Genomic DNA, 27,978 nt, shown 5'->3' with positions numbered 1-27,978 from the left:
TGCTGCTGATACTGCTGCTGCGGATGCTTCCACATGCTGATGGTCCTACGGCCGCGGCTTCAACTTCTGGCACTGCAGTCAACATTTTCAACTCAGACGGAACGCACGGTTGGGCGGACGCAGTTTGAAATAATTCAAAAGTTTATGTCCGTTGGTTTTGTGTTTGAATTCAGAGTGTAACAAAAGCATAAACAAATTAAACAAAAATCAAGATTGAAATCTCTTTAAAAAGCAATTTATACAAACGCTTGTGATATCTTTTAGCGAGAATAAAACACAGTTTTTCCCATAAATTCAAATCCAAAGATCATGTCGACGATGTTTCTGCTGTTTTTGTGTTTTTACGCTTGCCATTGAGGCGGCCAAAAAAATGTGAAAAAAATATTGCATTTGCCATAGCACAGAATGCGGAAGGTCGCCCATTATGATGGACCCAAAACTCATTGCATTCATTCGTTTAATTAAAAAACAGAAACACATAAAAAAGGAAGAACAGAAATGACTTGTTAATTGGCTGCTGCTGCGAGGGCCACACGGCGTATGCGTGATGCTAGGGCTTGCTGATTTTCAAGCGGAATAAAAGAGCAGAAACTGCAAGCCCCAAATTGATCCAGCACCGACTTTTTCCTCAGTTTTTCCCCGAAGCCCCACATACATATATATTTCAGCAAATCAAATCAAAGCCCAAAAGTAGGCAACAAAAGAACACAATGAGATCCGTAATACGATTTTGGCTAGCTCCTGCCGTTCCCCAAAGTATTTTCGGAAAAATTCGTGGAAACACTCAACGCTGAACGCTGAACGCATAGAAAAGTACTTTCAAACACCCCTTTACATTTACCCTCCTCCCCCGCCACGCACACACACACACACACACACACACACACACACACTCGCATTCGCGCATTTAACTTACAACAAAAGCAATTTGAAAACAATTTTTCGAGTTTCGAGAAAAACGTGTGGCCCTGTGCGGTCGTGGCCTACATGCTTATGGGCTTAATCAAAAAAAAAAATGATGGAAAACTGGGCGTGGCATCTGCTGGCAATTTGTAACATTCCAAACAAAAGGTGCATGCAACAAAAGTTACCAGAGCATCGAAGGCTTTTGTGACTTACTCGGCACCGTGAATTGCAAAAAGATAAAATTGCATTGGAAGAAAGTGCGACAGTTGCCACTTCTTTGCTGGAAATAAACACATTACTTATTAGAAAAGGGTTATTAATAATTTTAAATATATCTTTTGCTTGCCAAGATGTCCCATTAAATAAGTATTTTGCAGTAGCAATAAAGTTAATAACATGACTGGCCTAAATAATAAATTATATAAATGTCTAATATTTTAGCACACACATCGTCGAAGATCTTTGTCAGAACGTTAAAACAAAAATATAAACAAACAAAAACAACAATTAAGTTAATGTATTAACCGAATAGTCGCAGTAGAAACAAAGTCTTCCAAAAAGCGGAACGATTCCACTGAGAGGAACAACGTGAAAATAGCAATTTCAGTGAGTGCAGTTTGTCAGTTCTTCAGTCTGCCCATTTGTCAGTTCGTCAGTGTGTCAGTTTGTCAGCGCGTCAGTGTGTCTTTGGTGGCAGTGTGTTAGTGAGTGTGAACTCTGTGGTAAAGGTCAAAACTCATTTGAAAATGTCGAGCGGCAACCAAGAAGCAATGTCAACAAAAGCAGCTGTCAACTCGTTGGACGTGGACGAGCACAAGGCCTCGTCAATGCATATGCATCCAACATCCTCATACTCATTCTCATCAGCATCGGGATCGATTGCGTCCAGCGGCCATGTGAAAGCTCTGGCCATCCTGGTGGCCATCGTCTTGTGCAGCGGCAGCCTGGGAGTCGCCGACGGGCTCAAGTGCCACATGTGCGGCCAGTACAACGAGGGCGTGGGCTCCATCACGCCCTGCACCAACTACACCAAGGACATTGCCCATCTCTACCTGAAGGAGTGCACCAAGAAGAGCGAGAAGTTCTGCGTGGTGAGTGCATCAACTATCCCCAGTGATCCGAAAATATCAGTTTAATACATTGAGTAGCATACAAGTTGTAATTGTTTAAAATACGCTGGGAAAGAAACCCTAGAACACTTTGGAACTAAATTTTAGGAAATATTTTAAATTGAATCCTTGTATCAATTTCAAAAGTTTCGAACCAGAGAGTTTATTCCATAACGCAGTATTGAAAAATCTCTTAAATCCAAAGAGAATACAATTTTGATCAATTGTATAATTTCGTTGATAGCAGATTTTTTTTTGTTGCTCACCATTATTGGTTGTATTTTTCCAGCGTATTTATTTTTGTCTTTGCTCCGGACCAATTGAACCGAATTGGAAACGCTGCATTCATTTATTTATAGACTCATTCATTTTGGTTCATTGCTACTCATTGTTGTCATTGTCCGCGCAAGCAAAAAGGCAAACCAAGAGGCAAACAGCGATAGTCCACCAGCTCCTGCTCCTCCTGCTCCTCCTGCTCCCCCTGCTCCTTTCCGCTTCCTTCCTGCCATCCATCCATCGATGACTTCTCGAGTTGATGTTTCCATTTTATTGTTTTTCGCCCGTGCCCATATTGATTGTGTGTGTTCTGTGTGGCATTATCTCTGTATATCTCCTACGAAGTAATATCGTTGGCAGTTCTGCTGTTGTCACAGTTTTGTTTTCAGTGCTCGTCGCAAAAACAAAAAGAAATAGAAAGATAAATTGGTTATAAAGACAAAGTGAATCATTTGAATTTCCAGGTCGATTGAGATTTGTGAGCACATCGATTTGGTTTTATTTCCCAGCAGTTTTAGAAGACAATCAAATGGAATTTGTAATACCAAAATCATATTGATTTTAAGTAATTACTAAACACTATCTTTTAGCGGGTTACTTAATTTTATAACTTAATTTTATAACTTGATTTGCTTTAAGGATATAAACTTAGGATTTGGTTTCATTTTCTCAATAAGTTTTAATAGGTTGCATTGCCTTTCAAGTTTTGGAAAACTTGCCAAATTGATGTGTTTTTCATTTATAAATGTTTTTTTTAGTGAGTTGAATAACTTAGCTCATTAACTTAACTCATTAGCCCACCATCTAAGCCAACTAGCTGAAAGCTTTGGACCCTTAAAACCGACTCACGTCTTTTGTGACTGCGTTACGTATACGCGCCGTGTACCAATTTGCATGAAACACAAAATGAGGCGGCGTTGTTTTTTGAGTGCCAAACCCGCCTGCTCATCAGCATGGCATCATCGGCCTCCTTGGGCACATCCAACCATCCATCCATCCATCCATCCGGGGAGCAAGGTAAACTAATGCCATCCGACTGCTCTGGCAATTTCAATTAGTTTTGTGGCCGTCGAGCGGTTTGCTCGGTTGCTCGGTTGCTCATGCTGACGATCTATGTAGTGGGTGGGCGGTACGTGTGCCTGATTATGGGCGTGGCAGCCCAATTGTGCGCATAAATTGCCGCATATTGTATGCATTCAATCCTCCAGTGGGCGTGGCATGCGGTGAGTGCCTCTGTGTGTGTGCGAGTGTGTGTGCGGAGCACTTAACGAATTGCAACGGAGGAGAAGAAGAGGCGCCACATCCTGCGAATCCTGCTTGTTTGCGCTTTGGCAATCATTAAATATTTAACACCTACTTGCCATGCACAGCTGCCAACTGCCTGCCGATTGCAGCCACATCTTTGCCATGATTCACCCGCCGCCTTTTTTCCTTTTTTTTGGGGGCTGGGGTGGCACATAAATTGTTATTTTCTGCGGCGCTCGATGGTTAACACGTCCCGCTCATTTCATCGGGCCACGCCCACACCGCCCACTCATCGGCATAATTTAGTTTGCAAGGACTCCCATTTTTTCCGCCCGCACTTTTGTTTGAACTGGGTATTTCGTGGGGTTTGGAATTTGCGAAGGAAATCACTGAAAACGCATATACTATTTATCACACATTTCGCAACTTTTATAATCGGTGGTTGGGGATACAAAAAAAAGGATGTTCATTTTGTCTTTTTTTCCATAGCGCTGTGCCATTAAATTTGATTTCCTCTGGCTTTTTTCCCACTCGTCCTCGTGGTGCAACAAAAAATGTGTCGTTTTTACGCAGCAAACAAATTGCATTTAATTGCAATTGGCAGCTTGGCGAAACAGCAAATGATATTAAATTTATGGCAACAGTGCGGCTACTCAATGTACCCAAAAAGTGCATCTATGTTGCACATTTCACATTTATTTATTTTATTCCCTCTTTACTTAACAATTATTGAACGTGACATTAATTTATGGGTGTAAGTGCATAAATTCAGGCTTAATTTGGCCAAAAAAGGTGGCAGAGCTAAAATGAAGATCGTTTTGTACTGCCAACAAACATAGCTAACTATCCCAATCACTATTTTTATGCATGAAAGTAAATATGAAATGGTTTATAACCCATATTTATACATCGAATTTAAATAACGAGCAAATGAATATTTAAAATCGTTTAACACAATGTTTTTCCATGCATGCGAGCATTATGTTTCCATTTCAGTTTGCTATCGTGTCCGGTTATTTAAAAATAAAACAATAAATGTTATTAAATTGGTAGCAACGTTTCTTGCTATTTATTTGTTTATTGGTTTGTATTTATTTAAATTATTTAATTATTATAATCTGCTTTTTCCACACCTTTTTTTTTATTACCATCTTGTAGCCGTGAAATGTAGCGAACATTTCAAAGAAAAACACAAAAGCCAACACAGCGCTTATCCAGTAAGCCCTAAGTATTTGTGCTTAGCTTTTATCTTTCGTTTTTGCCGCCATCCTGATAATTGCCCTTCATTTTGTTATTAACAGCTTCACAGACACTTAATTAGCAGCATAATTTATGCCAAGCCGCCAAAGTAAAGACCCGCCAAGATGGCAATGATGATGATAATGAAGATGATGACGATACCCTCCTCGAAAATTAGCCGAAAGAAAGGAAAAATATGTTGCAACACGAAACTTTTGTTTTGTTTAAATATTAACCGACCTCCGGCCCTCGTTTTGGCCATAAAACTTGAAGTGTTCACAACAGTTGCTGCTTTTGCGGTTCGCCCGCTGACTGCTTGACCTGATGTCTTCGTGTTTTTCGGCCAACTACTTGGCTTTCTTGTTGATTATTTGCTTGAAGCTAGTTACTTAGGTCGAAAGAACACCCAACAAAAAAAATCAAAAAGGAACTTATTCGCTGTGGCGCCGTCTGCCGGAAATCGTCTTATATATATTTATGAGTTAAATTTATATTCAAATTAGCCGAGGCCCGAAAAAGAGCCAAAGAGGCAAAGCCAACTGCATAATTCATAATTTCGATGATGAGTTCCAGGGTAGCATAAATCTGCCCTCATTTCGCACACCTAATCTACATCTTGTGCCGAGTCCGCGGGGAGGAAAGCAAAAACAATGGCAGTCCATTGTTTTGAGGGTCGACGCAGGCACGTAAACAAATACGGTCATCATGTATGTATGTATGTATGGGTGAATACACTTAACCCTTGACCTCAAGCGAAACAAAAGCCAGTGGATGTGTTGGAGTGTGGGGCATAGAATGTAGGCGCCAAATTAATTTTTTGTTTCCCTCTTTTTTTTCAATTATTGCCGTGGAAATGGGGAACAAAGAATATTACCTTTTTAAACACACCAAACCTGAAGATGCAGACCGTGAATAAATGCTCCACTAGTTCCATGGATTGGGTATCTACAGAGAGTACATTTCGGTCAAGTAAACACTTAGTGCAATAATACCGCCAAATAGAAAGTTCCAAAAGTTTAAATGGAGCGTGTGCCTATCAATTCGAATAGATCATAGTTTCTTTTCTGGCCGACATAAACTCACCAAAATCGAAGAGCAAAAAACGAGGCTTCATTGATTGGAGCTCAACTTGCTCCGCCGGATATTGCAGTATCAATTCTCGGCAAAAGTGCAGAAGGCATAAACGAAACCTTTTTGCTGCTATTGTGGCTACGTGCCCACTAGACGCAACTGGAAAGCCAAAGCCCCCAAAAAAAAACCCCAAATGCCGACAAACAAACACGAATATATAGGGCAAAAGTATGTCCGGCCACGCCCCATCAACCAAAAACAGGGAAATGGGTCTTAGGACTTTGGACTTTGGACTTGGGATGAGACAAGGGAATGGCCACAAAAACGGAATGCAAATATTTTCGCTTCATTTTGGCTGTCGTACATTCCTGACCCTTGTTTGCCGGCACTGTTGTTGCAATTAGGAGTGTTTACGCTGCCTGCCGGGCAAACACGCCCCAAAATCACTTAAAACTTGGCATTTTGCCTTCATTATTGTTTGTAATGCTGTGCCAAGGGACACCTTTTATTATTTACTCTTCAAGAAGTATAGCATACACTTTAAAGTTCTCTGGGACGCCAAATCAGTCCGTTTTACTTATTTAAACTGAGAAATAAACTATGCAAGTCAGGAAATGTAATTATTTAAATAATCCTGAAAGCTGCAATGATTTTCATAGAATTTCAGAACCATCTGCGGTATTTCCACATATGCCATTTCACTTGGCACCACCTGAGGTTCATCGAGATGCCGAAACCTAATTAGGAACGATATTTCACCATTATTTGTAAAGCCCTTCAAAATTTCTTGAGCTGTGAATCCATGATTAAAGGGACTATCTACAACTAAGCAAGGATCAATTTTCAGCCGTTTAGCTTTAGTTTCGTATAGATTATTCAGATCTTGCGCCCTCTTCAGACTTATTTGCTCAAACGATTTAATCAGGGAATGGCAATCCAGATCTGTGGCCGATTCCCAGGTATTATCTTCATCGGCATAATCTAGCCATTTGACCAAGTATTGCACTTGGCCCATGTAATTCCTTCGATCCAAAATCTTCTCTACAATATATTCCTCAGTTTCATCGGAGTCCGTTGAAATTACTGAGACATTTGAAATGCTTTCACCACTATCGACTTCTGAATCCATTGTATATTTTTCTATTTTTAAATAGTCTTAAATAGTATTGTTGTTTTTAACTAGTTCAAATTTTGACAGCAATGTCAGAACCAAAAACCTTTACACAACTTCTTATCTACAGTTGATACTTAACTTTCAGTGCAAACAAGTTTTGTTTTTAATGCTAGACTACTTTAATATCTTTTTTGCCAAGAAGATATCAAACTACGAAAGAAAATTGTAATGAATTCATTTAATATCCTGAAGTAGAAAAGTTAGCCATATACTTAATGCCAACAGCTTAGGAAATGCGGCATTAATAATAACCAATTCAATAGCAAAAAGTGAATAAAATTGTTTGCCGGAAATCTATTAGAGATCCTTGGATGCTGGGTGAGTCCTGTCGAACAACAATAAGAATACGATGAGCCGTCAAAAGGAAAAACTGCGGAAAATATCGTAAAAAATTATGCGTAAACTTCGAAAAGTTTGAAATACTCGTACAACAAACTTTGTTGAGGTTGGTCTCGGGTATCAAGTTGTTTAATGAACAAAATCTCTTGCTTTTAAAGGCAAACTTTGTAGGCCACCGAAATCGTTGATATATCGCTTGACAATAAATTGGGAAATATGTTTCAGCGATTTGAAAGGTGTTACACTTACACTTATACTCATACTTATTTTTCTCAACTTTGTGTGATTTTCTGCCTTCGAAGTCAGTTCCACATTTTATGGCTTTATTTTGTAGCATGAAGGCGCCACGTACCTGATATTAAATCGGCAAAGTTTTATTGCCCGAAATTAAAAGCTCGATTATGCGCGATGACGTGGGACAGATTTGTGGGATTGGGTCGCTTGGTTAGAACACTTTTTAGAGGCCAGGATTTACATGCGAATGTGGCAATCAAACTGTGCAGTGAGCGCTACGTGGACAGAATAAATCAGGCGACTTATGAAGCACGATGGTGCTGGAGATTCACGAAAAATACATAATAAAATGTTCGCCGTTGCCTTCGTCAAGTGCAGTACAGTGAAGATTCGAAAATCGAGTATGGGGGGTGAGGGTCAAGGAAGGAGGTGCGGCTGTTTACTGAAGCCATAAATGGGAGGGCGGGCAATTTCCGTGCGGCGAGTTGTGAAATCAGCGTCAAATCGGAAGCAACGGAAGCGGAGAGGTGGCAGTGGGCACGAGAGTCAATGTGACTGCCTATGCCATCATTTCCGGCAGCCATTGATTGCTGGGGGTGGCGGGGGGTGGTGGGGTTGGATCGAAGAATGGCTAAAAGCCATTTGTGCCTGGGTAAATTCAATGTAATTGATAAGCGAACTCCGCCGGCAGATAGGCGGCAATGAGCAGAGTGTCCTGGCTGCACACACACACACACAGCTACTCCACATATGTACATGTATAAGCAAACATACTGGCACACACACACACACTCGTAAAAGACACTCAATTAAGAAAACAATGGCGGCTCAGTTTGTGCGGCAATTGAGTTTTTCTTTTTGCCATCTGCGTTGGTCGCTCCTCTTTGTTTTGCTTTCGGCTTTTTGCTCTTACCCCGTTCCCAACTTGCCACTAAGACGCTTAGTCTTGCCACAAGCCCATCGAGCGAAATGCTCTCTGTATTCTGGTATTTGACTAGTACTGCGATATCTTTGCCTTTTAGCCAACTTTTCTTGGCTTTTGGCCGCGTACCACTCCTTTATTCCTATCGCACGCTCATTAGCCGCTGTCTTCCAGCCAATTTTACTGTCTCTTTTTGCCTTCGGCGCTGGTTGGCATTAGTTCCTTTGTTCGGATTCGTCGCTTGACTTAACACACTTTGGGCTAATTTCCAGTTTTATTTGATCATCATTATAATTATTGTGTGCTTGTTTTTGACAGTATTGCGCTCATAATGGCAGATGGCAAATTCGTTCGTGCGCTCATAAGTAGGCAATGAATTTTGATTGTTACATTCATCTTCTTTTCTTCCTTATTTTTTTCAACGCCCACATGACTTACATATTTATATTTCGTTTATTTTCAACTCTTATACAAATAAATTCCGCCCATTTACAGAAAACAATACTGATGCTGTTGCATATTACTTCCATATAAATGAATTTATGGCATGCAATCAACACTTTTTTAATTAAAACCCATAGAAACCAAATATCAGATTGTCTCACTTAAAGTGTTCAGTTTTTAAGGTCTTTTCCCAACTGAGCCCCATTAACACAGCAGCACACACACACACATGATGCACAGAAAGTTTTTCAACGCCAGGAACAATAATTCATTTATTTCAGCCACACCAAATATACGTACATGAATATTCTGGCATTCCCAGTTGGGCTGGCTGGCCAAACTATCTCTCTCTTTGCATTCAGTTTGTTGAGGCATTGTAAGCGATTTAAAATCCAGTGCCACAAAATATGGCAACTGGCAACTGGCAGCTGGCACATGGGCCAAAAAGCGACCTCCATGGCCAAAGAATGTGCTCTCGCATATAAATGATTTTGATAACGCGCACTGACATTTTGTGACTTCATTATTCTAAAATTCAAATTATTCCAAACGAACACAATGGGGATTCAGCAAATACAAACAGAAAAACACGAAAACTGGGTCAGACTGTGGCTGACAATAAGTTTTATTAGCTCCCCAGACGACTGAAAAAACAGGCAGTGTGAACTTCTATATACATATATGTATCCCGTTGTAGCTACAGGCGTGTTACGCATACGCCACGTATGCAAAACGTAAAATTTTCACTATCTCGTCGACTCTTTTTTTGACCTGTCAAATAAAGAATGTTGTGCCACTGACGAGGCGAAGCTGTTGTTGATAAAGGCTTTACCGATTTTGCCTCCAAAAAACACCAAAACCCCAAAGACTGGATTAAATAATGCGCTTGGCACACGTCAAAGGCACTTTCCCAGTTCATCGAGCACACAGACTGACACTCTTTGGGTCTTCGCGCCTGGCCATAATTTATGACTCGAAATTTATATCATTTCTTTTCAGACAGACAATTGCCAAGACACTAATAAAATTTATTTCCTGTATATAACTTATGAAAGGCAATATGGCGCGAAAAACTTAATGAAAAATGGTTGCTCAGCAGTGCGACTGGAAACGTGTTTCTTGGGCTCCATTTCCCTTGATCCTCCCGGAAAACTCGCCGCTTTTCTTTTGGCCAAACAGCTGTGACCAACTAATAACCGGGGGCGTGGCTAAACGTGCTCGCCAAAAAGTTTTTACATAATTTTTCTCCACTCATTTCTTGTGCGCCCTTTTCTGTGCCTGTGTGTGTGTCTGTCTGTCTGTGTGTGTGTGTGTGTGTCACACAACAACATCCAAACATCCACTGAAATTTTTATATTTTATGAAGCTGATGCTGAGCTTACGGGGCAAAGCCAAAGCGGAAATCCTTAGTTTCCTTATGACAACGACATCCTCTGGCGCACAAACCAAAAAAAAACAAGAAAAAAACACTAATAAAAAAGATTGTCAGCGCAAAAAAGACAAAAAAAAAATGGTGGAGAAAAAAGTTTCTCTGCCAGCGGAAAATTTTTTATTAGATTGCGTTGCAGTCACTTAAAGCGTCGGATCGCAGTCTCGACTCAACTCAACTTGCCCTTGGCAAATTGCCGGCTTCCGACGGCAGCGCTTCCACTTTTGGCCGGAAACGCTGGCATATTGGCCATCGATAGCAGGCTCTTGGATTAATAATTGACATGGCTCTCGTTGGTTGTCCGAGTGCATTGCGCCAGCGAAGGCAGCCATTTATATTAATCAACTCAAAAGTCGGAGTGAAAATTTTCAACACCATCAATCAAGTTGTGGTGGCTTCATGGAAAACTTGCCAACTGTTTGGCAAAACCAAACAATGTGCGGATATAGTGATTCCTCCGCCCAGGGGAAGTGGAAATCAAAGTATTTGGCAAACTCAGTTTTCGACAAAAGTTATCAGTAAACACACAACATCAACTGAACTAGAACTATGCAAAATCAGTTAAGGCAAATGAAAGTTTAAAATACTCTTTTTGAAAGGTGTGCAAGTGCAACTATTGTACTTTATAAAATGGCAATAAATAACAACTTTAGATTTGTGATATATTTTTGTGTGAGATTCCTATTAATTTGTGTTGAATTATCGTTAACTTTTTTCTTTACACTAAAAATATCAGAATTTAAGCTTAATGACCTACCAGTTGACTCCCTCACTTGCCAAGGATATGTGTGTTTGAAAACTTGCCGACCTCTTGAAAGGGCAACCACGAAAATATGAAATTCCTTGTGGAAACTTTGATCAAAAAGTTTGTCCCTTTTGCAGACCTTCATCTTGTCGGTCTAAGCCCGGTGTTTTCTGTTTTCTGGTCTCTGGTCTCTTAACAATTTTCGTGTATTTTACCCAAGTGTATAATGCAATTTGGTTTGACTTCAGAACTGTGACAAGTTGCAAAATTTCCGGAAACATCGATATAAATTCCATCTTGATCAACGACCGCCCATGTAAGTGGTAAGTGGTAAGTGGGCCATGTGGGTCATAAACGAAGCCATCGACATTGGCAGTCATTCGTATGCTGTTATCCTATTGTCCTGGGGGCCAGATGCTGGTCCTTTGGATGTGGAATTGCACGTAATAAAACGCATAAAAAGGATCCAGGCAAATGGGGAAATTCTGTTGCAGTTTTTATGTGCCCATCTCCCAGCCGCATTGCAATTTGGGCCATTGTCTTGCCATCTGGGGCTAAGGGGTATGGGTTATGCGGTTCATTAGGCGTAATGGTGCTGCAAGTTGGCTTTTTATGGCGACTCGAGGCGTAAGTGTCATTAATATTAATCACAATCATACCAAAGCTGTTTAACTTATTCAAAAAGTCATTTCAGCCCAACTGCTAACTTTGATTACTCTTCATTTTGGCAAGCTCTTAGTTGGATTGTAGTTCTCGTAATGTGATTCCCTTGGGTCAACTCACCTGGGAAGCAAAGTTGAGTTGGGTCAGGTCACTTTTATGCTGGCCATTAGATGAAACCATTTAATATGCACGTTAGTTGGTAAGGTTTTCTAAGGTATATACATTTCACTCAAACTAAATGCACTTATTAAAGTTATGGCGATATTCCGCAGCTGGTACATCGTGATATTTAAATAAACATATGGCTTGCCCCAGTGAAAGGTGCAGCTTTTAACCCCTTCCTTAACCCCCTAAAGCCATCTGACTGTAGGCGACAGTGCATGAGAAGAGCGCCAAATGCGTAACAACTCGCAATGCATTCGTAAATGTCGAAAATTTTCAAAAGCCAAACCGTTTTACTGCCGCTTGGCTGCACTTTTCTGGCACACATGCTCACACCCATTTCAACTAAATAGAGGAATGCTATGTAAATGAGCAGATACCTGAAAAAAAACAGTATTTAAGTTAATTTTCACTGAAACAGAGAGGCCAAAAGGTACATATTTAACTAAACTTGAAGTAATATTCTGAGTGGTTTTGCATTTTTTCGATTTGGTTAGCTGAAAGGCATTCCTCAGCACTCTGGATTCCAAGAAGCAGCGTCTCTGTGGAAAAATCCTTAAGCCTGCTGGCTGGTCTCTGTGCCGAATTATAGGTTGCCAAGGTGTTGTCTGTTTGCCTATAGTTTCCCCCGATGCCATCACCACATGGCAATCCCTCGGAGCTTCCATAGAATTTCTAAGGGGGGCTTCTTTCAACGGACGACGAAAACGACATACTTTGCACATGCTTGTGAATGACATTTTGGCATATTTTCGCCTTTTATATGCCCAGCCTTGTTCGGTGGGTCCATCGTGGTCTTTGCTTTAAGGAAACAGCTGCCAACTGGATTTTGCTTCTTTTTTTTTTTAGTTTTTTTTGGTAGCAAAATTTGAGGGATGTGAATGCGATGGGATTCTTGTGGTTGTTGGCCGGCTTGTGAATTGTGCGCCAGAACTATGTGTTTGACTAGGCTAACAGAGCATTCTGCGTCCTGGTGCCACATCGTCGGATCTCTTGGCCTGGTTATCCTGCCATATCCACCTGGTATCTGGTATCTGGTATCTGGTGTATATGCAACTATCTATCTAGCTGGGCGGCCAGTTGTTTGCTGATATGCATCCCATATACTCACACTTGCAGGTAACAATCAAAGTCATGTTGACGTTCAATTTAGCCGCTGTTGATTTGTGTCGTTGGAATTTTTCCATTCCATTCTCCTCTTTTTTCTTTTTGCTGCCCTTTTTTGGATTTCCTACCTACGATTTTTTTCGTTTTCATTTTCGGACCTGACCTCGTTCTTGGCCCCGTCCAGTTACGCAACTACCACTATACGTTTTTCAGTTCAGTTTTTTGCGTTTTTGCGTTCGTTGTTTTCCGGGTGTTTTTCCACTTGCGCTGTTTTATCCAGGGCAACAAAGATACGTACAAAAAATTGTTTACCCGTGATTTATGGCGCGGAATTTGTGCTTACGTGGCAATGCTGCAACGAGTCCTCTTCACCTGGTTCCCAAGCACTTTGGTCCGTCGTCATGTCAGATCTGCTAATGCCTTGAAAAATTCGCTCACTTCCGGTCTGGGCGGCATCATTTGTTCGGGCTAAGGATTCCGTTTTCCGGAGTTTTATCCGTCAGCTGTTTCGTGCGCAATTTAAACTGAATCATTTCACATGAGCCCTGAGCTGCAAAATTATTCCAACCACGAAAACTAATTTCATTACTACATTTTGCGGCAGCTAAATGACATTATTTAATTATTTGCATGTCGTTCATGTGAAAGGTTTAGTTTAATTATGTGCAAGTCCATCTATATATGTATGTATATATATTAACATTATTTTCCTGCCATTTAAACAAACTAATGTTGCTGCATTGGTAGTTTGGACATTTAAGGGCCACATTTGAAGTGGATTACCTTACTTATGCAAGCTAACTGCGAAAGGAATACATTTGAAGGAGTTTATTTAGGCAGGCGATGGGATTTATGGACTCAACCAAGCTGGCGATTATCATATTTCATTGTTTGGCGAAATAGCACACAGGGCACAAATGTTTATGAGCCAGGCCAACTGGCATCATTTATCAGCTGCAAACGAAAGCCACTTAATGGCACACCAAACCGACTGCCACGCCCCTTTTCCGCCAAATCGCTCATTCACACTCCTTCAGTTCGCCATGGGCTCAAAAGTCAAACCGCAGCGAAGAGCCGAGAGATTTAAGCATATAAAACAGAGCATTATTTGCAGGCGGTAACTGGTAACTGGTAATGGCGCCTTTTTAAGTGGAAGTGAATAAGGCGCAAAAATAGTTGCAGGGCTCTTCATAAATCTAGGCAAAGCACATTAAAATATTTCAAAGATTTGCGCCAGAACGAGAAAAATAAAGAGTCTGCAGTTGAACAAAATGCTGAGCGTTGGAAAAATGTAAAAGAAATACACGAGATAATAGAAATGCAATGTTCTGGAAAAAAGAGAAAAACAGGGAAAACGACGCGGGAAAACACACACAAAAAAATGTGAGGGAAAACGGCGGAAAACTGCAAAGAAGCCAAGCAACTAAATTTCGTACAGATTGTAGAGGCGAAAATAGCACAAATAACTTGGTTGCGAGTGCATGTGAGTTATGCTAACTCAACTAGCTCACAACTGAGTCAATTATTTAACTCTTTCGTGTCAATGAAATATAATCCGTAAATAGAACAGTTTTGTTTTGAATTATGTGCATTATTCGGTCTAGAAATTAAGAACTCGCTGAGCTTCCACATAAGTTTGCCAGCTTGTTTCACAAACAATTGCCATTAAATTGCCCTGCAGTAGCACAAACTATGAATTTTGAAAACGAGAAGTGTTCTGCTGTTTGATATATGCGCCTATGCAGTCAAACACAATTTTGATTCGAAATGATTTACGCTGGCGCACAAAACGCTTAGTGGCGCATTATTCGAATGGAAAGTGCGGCAAACAATGGCATTGTGTGGCAGTCGCTGTGTGGCAATCGCAACCAGAATAATTGACAGCATTTCTGTGGTGCAGTGGCAACTCATTAAACGGAATACCATGTGGTCTGGCTGCCAGTCTGTCCATATGCTGACTTACCACTGTAGGCATATGCGAAATGAAATTTGCGACATGCATATGCTTAAGTGTCAGAATTTCGAGCGTATCATTTGTCTTTTTATATCTGCCGCCTTTCACGTAAGTATAAAACCCTAAATACGGCAATTTCCAAGCTGAATTTTGCACGTATTCGACAAGTTTATGTGGAATATGCGGTGTAAATTGGGCGTATTACAATAAATTGGCATATTCACGTATCCAGCTGCCTGCATAATAATGGCAACATTTTATGGTAAGACACTGAATGTTCATACTGATGAGTGGAAACCACAGCCCGACTGCAGATGGAAATGTGATGCAGATGTGGTCTGCTTGACATTAACTAAACCACGAGTCTACGTACGTAGAATAAGCCGACTAATTGTGGCGAATCTTAGAGGCGGTTTAAGTCCATTGCGATATATATCTTCGTTAATGATGTCCCATTTTTGGCTGTGATGAAGACGTAAGCCTTAAGAGGCATAATTAATGATCAAACGCATTTCATAGAGGCCATTTCTTAAGCGAATTCATATTTTTTCTGTTTAATGAAAAAATGTATGCAGGGTTAATTAATTTTAACGAGCTCCAGCGACAAGCGGCAAGGACTTTTGCTTCACGGCTGACAAACGACAGGCAATAACAGCAACAATATGAAGTAATAAAAGTGCGGCAAACAAATGCCTGTATATATAGTAATTACCAAGTGGTTTTCCATGTTTTCCCAGCGACCTTGTGCCCCAGACTGTTTAATGGAGGGTCCAAAGAAAAATGGCGTGAGAAAGGGGCGGAAAAACCATACAAAATGCTCGCCAGCTGGAGTTGAAAATTTGATGTCGTAAATCACACACACGTAAATTGTGACACTCGTTAATTTTAACGCTCGAATGTCGCACTCATCTCATCTCGTTTTTTTGTTTGCTGTTTGCGTTTTTGATGAGTTTGCCACCCGCTGTGAAAAGCGAATCACATATCTTATAGTCGAGCAACTCTGCTACAGCGGTCCCTCGGGTTTTTTTTAAATTTGTATTGCTCTTTCCTACCTTATACGGTTAATTTAATTGTTTGAATTTTGTGTTCTCCTGGAATCTTCTTAGAGAAACCCATTTTGTATCTATCCAGATATGTGGCGCAAAAACAAAGAAACAAACTAAATTAATTAGCGACAAAAGATTGTTGCGAAAGTGCAACATTTACCCCTTTTCACAGGAATATACAAGTTGCCAAGTTTTTCACCTCTAATGAAAAATTTGGGTTTCGCAACTGCAGAAACTATAAATAACAAAATACCTGCGAGAGATCCGCGAAAATTTCATTAGAACATTTTCTTAAAATGGAATTGTCGTAAAAGTTTTTGGGTCACATAGCTTTCACTGTGTGTGAGAGTGTGTGTGTTTCTTGTATTTGTGTTCGTGTATGTATGTGTATGTGTGCGCCAGCATTTCGTTCCACTTGAAAAGTTAAGAAGGGCAACCGCCGTGACCAAAGAAAAGTTGTCGATTGTTTGGTAATTTCTTCTGCCAGCTGCTGTGGCCCAAATGTTGTGATGCTATTGCCAAATTAACACTTTAATTTCATTTAATTCGAGACAGCAACAATCAATCAATGTGTGTGCGCATTTTTATGGCTTGAACTCAGTGGATTCACATAGTTGGCCGAAAACTTAGTCCCAATGGGTGATTGATGGTCTAATTGATTGATTACCTCGATACGTGTCAGGATACCCAAGGGTGTGATAATGCCCATTTAAAGTCTATATTTGTATTGTGCTTATGCAAATTTGATTGTGAAATGTTTTCACTGACTACACTTTGAATGGCAAATGATGTGCGAGCACAAACAAAAGCTGTTGTTATATAACCCACGGCAAAACAAACACCTCTATAATTGCACATGCAGTTGCACCGAAATTTCATTGAAAATAAACATTTAGATAAAAGACGCAAAATAGTACCCTATATATGTACATTTATGTTGTATGTGATTTTGTGTCATAACGTCCGCAGAGAAGGCCAATATTGACTGTGCAAAAATATGTTTTGCAGAGAGAGAGATTTATCGATGTGTCAGTTTCGGAATTTACCGGCTAATTTTCAATTATTTTTCCTTTGTTCGGTATTTATTTATAGCCTTGCAATTTGGCTTTGAACTTATTTAATTGAAATCACTTGTAAACCAGGTGCGTCAGTGGAAAAAAAAAAGAAATAACGACCTGTGTTTAATGCCGCAATTAAAAGACCATTAAGTGCCATAAATCTGTTTGAAATGTAAATGCTGTGCGCATATAGACAGACCCGCATCGAAGGCAACCCTTTAAAGCTGGGTCACACGGCGTATACGCAATACGCAAGCATGGCCGCTTTCTCGGTTTCACTGCATACTTTGCGGCGCTCCATGTGTAATTAATTACCGATTCTTCTTCGTTTCGGAGTTTAAGTGGAAAAAGGCACCAATACCCATAGCCATACGAACTTCCAAATGCCGCATAAACACCGACATTAATCAAGTTTTGTTGCAAATTAATTTGCCAAAGGTTTCCCCTCGGCCTGATAAATTAGTCGCCATAAATTAAAGGCCAGCTGTCGCACGCACTAAGAACTCATAAACTGTCGGCTCTCGCATAATTGTCATCAGTCCCCGATGAAATTGCCACAATCGAATCGAATGCAAGCCAATCGCAGATCGTTTACACTTGAGCAATTGCCAAGAATCAGTTCGCCAGCTGGCTGCCTGCCATTTGCCCAGTGGGCTGCAAATTCAGTGGGTGGCTGGCTGGCCGAGGTCGGAGTGCCATCATTTATCAAATTTAATTACACTAGGTGGCGTTGGCTTGACTGGGCAAAGTCCTAGTCGCGTGCCCTGTCCTTTTCCTTGGCGATTGCCTATGCCATTCGTTCAACTTTGCCCGGCTCTCGAAATTAACGCAAATTAATGCAAGCAAAGTTGGTCGTTTTTGCTCACGTAGGCAAACTTGGCGACGTGAAGTTTATGGGGCTAAATGTGCTTATTGAATTCGTACATCGCTATCTATGAATATTTAATATTGCTTTTAATAGGAAAAATGCCGAAAACTATTCCACTAATGAATTCCGATAAAGTTTCGCTGCGCGGGAAAAATATTCAAAAGATTTAATAGTATGTAGTAGATATTGTATATTTTGGGCTCCTAATTAGAGCACACCCTGTTTAATTCATTATTCGGTTTTGCTTTTGAAACTGATTTCAACAATTAAGTTGGTAATAAAAATGATACTTGTTCGGGAAATGCGCAGTGCAAATTATCATTCAATAGAAATTTGTTTTAAGTGGTTAAACATAGTAACATAGTTTTAAAAAAATATTTATTAAATTTTTTGGCTTGCAATTTCAGTTTAATATTTTGATTGAGCTGGAATTTCGTTCACTTAATGGCCTGTTAGTTTTCATTTGTTCCATGTAACCCAAGATGCGGAACCACCTACTACATTGTTGTCTGAGGATTGGGAAGAAGAACCTCCAGCAAAAACGCATGATGCAGCATCATGTTTCCCAGCTGAACTCACGAGCTCAACCACACAGCTTGACACTAAGCAGAGTAAGGGGAGCGTTCAAAGGACCTAATGGTCTACTCCTGCCCACAGTTTGGCCCAAGGACAGTGGCCATAAGTCCATTGGAGACACTGCATCCAGCAGCCCCGAGCTGTCGTTTTCGGTGTCAATTACATGTTGACATGCCAACAGCTGCCGATGCACAAGAGGATTCCATGTAACCACTCATTCCGAGGCGATTGTAGATGGTAGATGGTAGCCACTAGTAGAACAAGACCTCTGCGGAATGTTTGACGATTCATAACGTGTCTTGGAAGACAGGCGATAAACTTATTTCCCTCAGTGAGATGTACATGAAATGGGTTTTGTGAGGAGCATTTATCTTCTCAAGCTTACTTATTAGCTATTCAGTTAGATAATTTATTTATATAATTGAAATCAATACATCTATCAGCAGCTTAGCACATCGCATCCTGTAACTACCCACTGTAAATTATTTAAATCATTGCCTTGCGTAATGTTTGGCATTGACTCTTGAGAATTTCCCACAAATTCAAAGCCTAAGCTTGTGGCCAAGTGTTGTAATAAATACTTACCGAGTCCGGCCCAAGGAGTTTTGCCAATCGATACCAGTTGTAAGGATACGAAAACATTGGAATGTGGGAGCGTGAACAGGGACATCCTTGTGTGTTGCCAGCCGGCATTTCTATCTATTTCTTGTACTTTTTATCGCTCGTGCACTTGATTATCCACTTGGATTTGCTTCCTGCAGCAGATGTGTGGGCATTTGCCACTGCAGTTGCAAGTGCAGTGGCAAGCAGCTGCCATTGTTTGCCACATGGACACTGGTCTCTGCACACAACAGCAAGTGGCAACTGGATGCTGTGAAGCATCGACATAATGGCCGGACGATAAGTGTGCCGGACAGGCGCAGCTTTGCCATTGTAAATAAATGACAATACATCCGGCTTCCGGTTGTCCGCTTGTCGCTCGATGTTGACCATTGTGTGTGTGGCAAAAATGGACATAAAATGCAATTGTTGTTGCTGCCATTCGCCCATGCATTAGTACACACTTGCTGTGAATTCTGTTCCCTTTCAACTTATCGGCCAAAAGTTATGGCCTGCCATACCAATCGCTTTGCCGCAACTGAAAAATCAAACATTTGCATTTGGGTGGAAGGGGTTTCTAATCTTAGGGCTTGAGAAAGTGGCACAAATGCTTGTGGCACGTCCTCTCTGCCAACGCATCAGCCTTTGCCCCCTGTTATCTATGTGGCAAATGGTGCGATGTGGGTCAAATGGCTTAGCTGGGCCAGAAAGGTGAACCTGACAATGATGAGGGCAATCTAGGGGCGCAGCAATTGGGTATCGCCTTAGTGTAGGCGTCACTTTTTGAGTTGGGAAATGTAGCTGATGTGACATTTCGATGGACCCGCTTGAACTTTTGCTGCACATAATACTGGCTTGTCAGGCTTATCCCGAAATGGTGCCATTAAATTAAATGTTCGCCTCAGCGAAATTTATTTTTAAGCTCCATTTCGCAGAAAAGCTTTCACCTTTAGCCCCCGTCTTTATTTTCAATTTATTTGTATGGGCAATATAAATATTCCGATGACTCTGCATACTCTGTACTTAAAGTATGCGAAATTTGTATGTTATTATTTATTTTTTTGAAGAAGTTTAACCAAAATGTATAGACCAACCTATAACGATGAATTTTATAGTCAAAAAATGTATAAAAAGCCCAAGGCTTTACTTTTATTTTCCGGCTAAATGCATTTTCCTGTTAATATTTCTGATTTGCTGTCCGTGATTAATTAAAAGCTAAGGCCAAATTCATCTATAATTCATGCCCTCGGCGTTGTTTCGTATTCAAAACTAATTTGTCCTTGATTGCGGCTGAGTCTCATACAAAAAGACATGCAGACAGAATCAGTTTATTGCATTACGCCATACGCCCCGCGGCCCAATAATATATGCCCAAAATAATATATATGTTCGACCCGCAAATGGAGAGCTCAACTTTAGCAGGATGACGAGCTGGTTTTTATATATACTCGTATATATATCAAATTCCTGGCCCAAAACGGATTGATGGTGTTGCCATGGCTTGCATGCAACAACAAAGTGCACTGCCAAAAAGTGTTCGCTGCGCTGCTCGCTGCTCGCTTTGTGAATCTTGGCTGCTGGCAAGGATTGGGCTTCGGATTGGGATAGAGATGGCCGAAAATGGGGTCGTGGCACTCGCAGTGAGTCGCTGCTGAAAGCCCAATGCTGAAAGCTGGAAAGCCGAAAAAACTGATGCCAGCACGCCAAAGTGCCAGAACAGAATGCAGAGCGTTGAGCTCTTGGAGGGAAAATCAAATTTCAGACATTTTAACATTTTTGTTGCTGGCCGGATTTTTTGAGGTCTCAAAGCCAGCATTGATGAAATTGCATTTTGATAATGGAGCAGAGGCAGCGAGGCTGCATCCTGCCATATACTATATATATATGTACGTGTGTATAGTGTAGTAGAGTAACTTTTCGTGCTCATTGAATGTGGCAAGTGAAGCGAGAAAGCAGCAGCTCCACGTTTTTTAGGCGAAACTGGGTTGGTGGGGCTGTCACAACACCTGAGCCCCTGAGTTTGTGCCTTAATAATTGAAGGCGAATGTTTGGCAAATGCATATGAGACCCGAAAGTTGGCCGGGGCACCTCTTTCTTTTGAATTCGATTTCGCTTTCGCTTTTGCTTTCCAAAGGAAAAGTGTCTCGCATTGCACTTTTCCCTGATCACTTTTCTTTGTGTGCCGTGTCTGCCTCATTGCGTTTCTTTGCTTCTTTGCCGTTCACATGACTGAACTTCTCACTTTCCCTCATTGTTCGCCAGAAAATTTATTTTGCAATTGAATTAAAGCGCTCATTTGTTTTTGGGGTCTTTAAATCATAGCTCTGTAGTCAGCTATTCGAATGCAGATGGCGATGGCCGTTTGATAAGTCACGACTTTGTAATTAATGTCGCAGAAATGTTCGAGTGGATTTCTCCATCGAGTTCGTGACCAGCGTTGTTGATGATTTTAATGACGGAATCCTTTCAACAGGATTTATTCAGCTTACTAGATAAATATTAACGAGGCTTGGTGATTCAAGGATAATGCGGCATATCCTTAAACCCATTTGCATAACAAAATCCATTAAGTGATTTCTCGAGGTGCCATTATGGTGTTGTTACCCCCGAGAAGCCAAGCAATTTAGTTATGACAATAAAATTGCGAATAATCGTGCATCATAAGCTCCATCGTGCTTCCATAAGCTCTTCGTGGACTCACCGCCATTAAGGACACATGCACTTGCAAGGAGCACACATGATTTGAGGCAAATCATCATCTGCCCTCTCAAGATTAAGAGGCTGTCATCTTGCCCCCGAACACTTGAAATTTTCATAAATGGCTAAAGGACGATGCCTGCAACCTGTCCGTACTCTAACACACACACAGCCACACACACACGCAGCCGCAATGCACCCACACATGCCCACTGTTCAAAGTTGCCATTGCCACTCATGACGTCGTGGCTCGTTTACTTGCCTCCTTCTCTTTCTTTCTCTTTTTTTCTCTGTCTATCCTCGTTATACCCTTATACCCTTGGGTATAAAGTGGGTATTTTGGGTATTACATCGAAATAAATTCGAAATCAGTTGTTTCAGTAGCACATGGAAAAGTTCTTCTAGGCACTAACAAGTTTTAAATATAGAAATTTAAATAAATATAAAAATAGTTATATACAAATCATTATGAAAATATGTTTCATCACGCTTTAATATTTAAATGCACATTTAATGCGTTGTAAATTAAAATGATATTTTACTGAAATTATTAGATACTTTTTCTTTGCTCTTAACAATATTTGCGCTACGATCGACGGGAATTCCCTTATTTGATCCTGAAAGGTACTACTTCAATTCCGTTTTTCATTTTCTCTCCGTTTTGCAATGGCAGTACTTTCCTGTCATTACCACTTTTTTCTGTTTTTTTTGTGCAACTTGCGTCTTTTAGTTTTTCAGAGGTCTTTTTCTTCATTTTGCTGTCAGTCGCATGCAAAATTGAAATCATCAACGTCATCATCAGTTGCTGTCTGCTTGACTTGGATGGGTTTTGCGTATTTTGGGGGTATAGTGAGTAGTGGGTAGTGGGTATGGGTTGCATGCCAAGGGTTGGCTGTACGGTTGTTCAAATCACAACTAAGCAGAAGAGATGATATAACTGGCTTAAGTGAAAGTAGCACACAGGCTGTGGAGGAACTTTTCCCCGGCTGTCTCAAGATTATTGCTCTGCTGCTCTACGTTTTTCGTGCTTTCCTTTGGGCCAACTTTTGCCCTAACAACCAAATAACATGCCGAGTTGCATTTGGACCGACGTGCTCGACAGACCATAGCCACGCCCACCACCGCCCCTGCCAATCTTTTTCTCTTTTTTTTCAGCTTGCATTTCATTTTTAAACTAGGCCAAATGCATAAATCTGTGCAACTGGCTCACCGATAGGAAATTAAGTTTGCTGAATTTTCGGTGGCAAGTCACTTGAATTGCATGAGAAATTATAGACATTTCACATAGCACTTCAGATGCCATGTAGTAGAAGTAGCTCCTATGTCAGCACAGTGTTTGTGTCCCTGGTGATTATCCCCTCATTATCTGTATTAGCCACATTACTCAGCCCCACAACCCTTGCAGACAGGCACTTTGTGGCAGCGCCTAACGTAATGGAACCCTTACCCTTTTGGAAGCCCAGGAGCCCAGGAGCTTTGTTGGGTTACTTGCCACACATAAGTGGCACAAATTATGCGGGGACAAGGACACGCTGTGATGTGCTAGGTGTCGCCTCATTTTAATAAGACAACAGTACTAAATGGGAGGCAGACAGAAAAACAAGCAGATTGTATGAGTCATCAGAACGTTTTTAATATCATTGCTTCCATATTATAGATACTCAGAATAAAAACTGAAAAAGTGCACTATGTGAAAAGTATTTGAGGTTTTCCATTTAGTATTGCTCTATACTATATGCATATAAATATTTAACAAAACTCTGCGGCGCTGCAGTTGCAAACCAATTTGATTTACTACCTTCGAATTTCCATGTGAATGCAAAAACCCTGACTATCAGATTGAATTTGGTTGTAAACTGCACTTTTTTTGCTGCGTGTGGTGGCAAGTGGCAAGTCCATTACAGCGGTCACTATCGCCGGACCTGTTACATAAAGTATGAGCTGCCAATGTGCAGTGCCAGCTGCAGATGTCCTGCCACTGCAGAATTGCAGCTATGTACGAACGGGCGATAAGCACGCAAAGTCGTTAAGTGCTGCGGAATGGCTTAGCCGGGGTTCACGACTCGGATTGTTGCACATCGTCCGTCCGACTGGTGGTAACACCATCACCAACACCATCACCTCTACCTCCTCTATCACCAACAGCCCCAGCACTCGGCTCAATCGATTAAGCGGTTTAAGTGCCCCATAAGCTGCCTCGGCTGACTGCCTTCCGCTGCTCCTCCTTTTGATCCTGCAGCACGGCTTTCTTGTGGCCTCCTGCTGCTGCGAACACGTGTTTTGTATTGTTGGTTGCATGCTGCATGCTGCACCATGCACCAGGTGGCAGGTACATTGTTGTTAGCTGCGGCCGAAGAATAACACTCACATGCCCAACGATGCACACCCCAGGGTAATTATTGAACATGTTTATTACTTGCCTAATGGGCCGCAGAGCACTGGTGTGCTGCTAAGTAGGCTCCATTTTTCAATTTACTTGTGAGTTTAAAAAGGCGACTTTATGTCCTTGCTGGCAAACACGACCCGCTGACTATCTCTGTGCTTGTGTGTGTGTGTGTGTGTGTGTGTGTTTAGTGTCCCTTGCTTATGTTGTCGTAAACTTTAATGCCAGCCATATGCTAAAATATATATACGTATATGGTTAGGACCAGCTTGTGGTTGTAACTTGGGTTGCAAGTACATTACGAAGTCGTTGTACGATGTGTTTTATATTTATTTATTCGTGCCGCAATGTCCCCTTGTTGAACTCACGATGTCGTCGTTAAAAGAGCATCAAAAGTGGCTTAGACCACAAAACTCCGACTCCACACAAAACGTGTGAGTGAAATATATAATTTCTTTACTGCATTCACCACCTCACATACCTAGACATCAAAGTGAGCAAGGCTATTTTAGGGTTTGATTGAAATCTACTTCGGTCAGCAGGACTCTTAGGATAACCTACTTATGACCTACTTATCGTGATAGCCACTCAATTCGCATGGCAAACATTATGCCATCAAAACAAAGGTCCCTCGTCCTTTTTAATCCCATTTTGCAAAACAGAATTAGGCCGTAAAAATGTTTATTTTTACCTATAAACTTCGGTGGCTTTGTTTGTGGTTACTTCAAGTTTATGGTCTGCCTAGACAATTATTTGCAAACGTATTTAAAAACACAAGTTGCCTATTTTTCATTTATCTATCTACTAAATATTTTTCATTGAAATTATCTAGCTAGAGTTTACACAATTTTTATACCCGTTACTCCACTCCTAGAGTAAAAAGGCATAGATCCAGTCATGTTATTTACAATATTAATTAATGTTAAATTAATATTAAATTGTGGCGGATTTATTTTATGTAAAACTATTCTATATCAATTTGAGCAGTCCTGCATATTTACGGCATTAAATACGTTTCCGATTTATTACAATAATTATTATTAAATTGACAAATGCAATGAATTATTTACATGTTGTTAACGACGTAAATCCTTTCTTAATGTCTATTAATATGTGCAATACAATTGACATCTCTGGCTGATTATTGTTACTGATATTGATGGCGAGAGCCATAAACAGTCATATGATATATATGATATATATGCATGCAACTTAATGGCATTCATACGCCCCGTTGACCAGCAGAATGGTATTTTATTGACAGTACATATGCACTAGCAGTCGGTTGATATTTAATTAAGCTGTCACAAATATTAAGCCAAAAGCCACAATTGCAAATAGTAATATTTTATTTCCCGACCTGTTTTTTTTCTTTCAGAAATACGTTAGTGAACTGTCCACCGTTCGCGATTGTGCCACCGAGTGTGTGGAAAAAGGTGAGTGAGGCGGGTTTTCAACTGACCAAATGCTAATTGAACTGCCTAATTGGGCATAAATATTGGGCAAATAAACGTGGATTGTTTGCAACCGCAAACTAAATTATTTTGAACTTGGCTAATTACGAAATGTATAATTCTGTTTATTACATTAGAAATTTGGGAGACACAAACGTACTGCTGCACCGAGGACGGCTGCAATTCCGGCACCCAGCTGGCCCACTCCCTCATCCTGTTGATCCTGCCACTCCTTTCGATGGCTTGGCCCACAATCGTTGATTTTTGGAACTCGCGACGTTAAGTGGCTCCTCAGATCCACTTAGATCCAGCCAATCTTCGCTCGGTTCTTAACTTGATTTTGTATTATTTTGCAGCAAGTGAACAACAGTGTATAAAATTTCAACCGTTAGCATTTATTTTATGTTCAAAAATATATATTTAAAACACAAACAAAATTCTGTGAACGGGACCTAATCAAACTAAGAAGCGATAACGCAAAGTTACACGAAAATTAACCATTTGACCTGTTTTTTTTTTGTAATTTATTAACTTGTGCAAATTTGGAGTATACACTTATATAAATATATATATATATTTTTTTTTGCCCACATGTTTGTTGTTATTACTTTGAGGCTTTGTATTTCTGACTGTCTTCCCAAATAAAAAACACAAAGGTGTTGGTAAATGAAAACGAAGGGGTGTCGAAACATCCGAAAGCTTAACTAATTCATATTCACAAGAAAAACCAATTGCAATGCCAAATTACTACTAAAGTCGTGTTAAAAAATGAGAAAAAAAGAAACGCAAAACGCATTAATAAAATTAAAAAGAGAGATTAAATTACATTTAAGAAAATGCCAGCTGTCGAAAGTACATAAGAAATCGCAATCATATTGAGAAAAAAAGAACATCAATGAATTTCGCCGAGTTCGTAATGAATGCATTTCATGAACATACTAATTATAGTACACCTAAGGTTAAATAACGAAACGTAGGAATTAAATACTTAGGAATCCTGCAAGTTACTTGTTTGTTTTTATCATTTGCATATAGGTCCACAAATATTATGCAAATGTCAAAGTCACAGTGAGTTTATTTTGGGGTCTGTGAGTTTGCACTTTGGAACTGTAATATTTGCTGGCAATCTATTCCATTCTATGTTACTTCATAAGCTAATAAAGCCATTTAAGCAAATGTTGTTTTTTGTTTGCAAAAAGGAAAACAAAAATAATGTTTGTTAAATACCATTGTGAAAGTAAAGTTAAGGTCGTACGAATTATGATAACAGCAGCGAACACTAAAGAAAATCGAAGACGTTTTCACTCCACTGTTCATGAGATTCTAAATTAAATATTAAAACTAAAACAAAAACAAAAAAGAAACCAACGCAATGATTATACCAATTGATCTTCACGAATAAAATACTTGTAGCAAAGTCTAGCTGAGATTAGATACCATTCGGCATAACGTAGGTAAAGAACTAATTAATAGAATTACATAGATTTACCGAGCGTTTAGTGAACCCAAGTGAATTAACATGAAAGTTCTTAACGATTTTCTTATATATAGAGAGCACTTACGCGATTCCATTTTTAATTATTTACAAATAATAATATTTTCAACGATTAATACTTATAAACAAACAAAAAAAAATATGATGACTCATACGATATATACCTACGACAAAACATAGTGCTTAGATCTAAGGGCTTTCACTATATTAAAGCAAAGCAAATGTGTGAAATATGCAAATATGCAAAACGAGATGCGATTATACATATACAAATGTTAAATGTTAGTTCCTCAAAACCAAAGCAGCTTGTGTACTCACATTTAATGCTCACATTTGAATAATTTGCATATGATTAAAAGCGCCCACTTAACAAAATGAGTAAATCGGATTTTCATTTAATTATATTATATAACGGCAAATTTACTCGGACATTTTGCAAAATAAATTGTTCGGGGCGAACTGTCTGCTTTTGGCCACATACTCGTATAATGCAATCATTTGATTTCACATTCTCATCGATTTACACAAAACGAGAAAATTCCAATTGCAATTACAATTACAACACTAATAATAATAATTGTATGTATATGTATGGTATATGTATTTCCAATAACAATTTTAATTTAAATTTTTAGTAATAAACTTCAATAAAAACAAGCAAAAAAGTAAACCAATTTAGTTTTCTTTTCTTCTCCTATTTCCCGAACAACAACTGAATTAATGAGCCCCATTGCTCAAGGGCCACTTCAACCGAAGGAACTTGAGCAACTGGAGCAAAGTGC

At 40.0% G+C, this 27,978-nt stretch overlaps 2 protein-coding genes across 2 annotated transcripts; one reads left to right on the top strand and one right to left on the bottom strand.

Moving 5' to 3' along the window:
• Positions 1–9: 9 nt before the first annotated feature.
• On the top strand, positions 10–27,866 carry LOC6536336. The gene is made up of 4 exons (XM_002096884.4): positions 10–146; positions 1,348–1,997; positions 25,626–25,683; positions 25,839–27,866. The coding sequence occupies exons 2-4, from the start codon at positions 1,653–1,655 to the stop codon at positions 25,982–25,984; spliced, it is 549 nt and encodes a 182-aa protein (XP_002096920.1). The 5' UTR covers positions 10–146; positions 1,348–1,652; the 3' UTR covers positions 25,985–27,866.
• Positions 6,318–7,059, bottom strand: LOC6536337 (chromobox protein homolog 1). The gene has a single exon (XM_002096885.3). It carries the CDS (start codon positions 6,973–6,975, stop codon positions 6,454–6,456), a length of 522 nt encoding a protein of 173 aa, XP_002096921.1. The 5' UTR covers positions 6,976–7,059; the 3' UTR covers positions 6,318–6,453.
• Positions 27,867–27,978: the final 112 nt, after the last annotated feature.

The sequence above is a fragment of the Drosophila yakuba genome, chromosome 3R (genome assembly GCF_016746365.2).
Source record: "Drosophila yakuba strain Tai18E2 chromosome 3R, Prin_Dyak_Tai18E2_2.1, whole genome shotgun sequence".
In the NCBI taxonomy this organism is placed as follows: Eukaryota; Metazoa; Arthropoda; class Insecta; order Diptera; family Drosophilidae; genus Drosophila; species Drosophila yakuba.
This window is presented reverse-complemented; position numbering and strand designations above follow the sequence as displayed.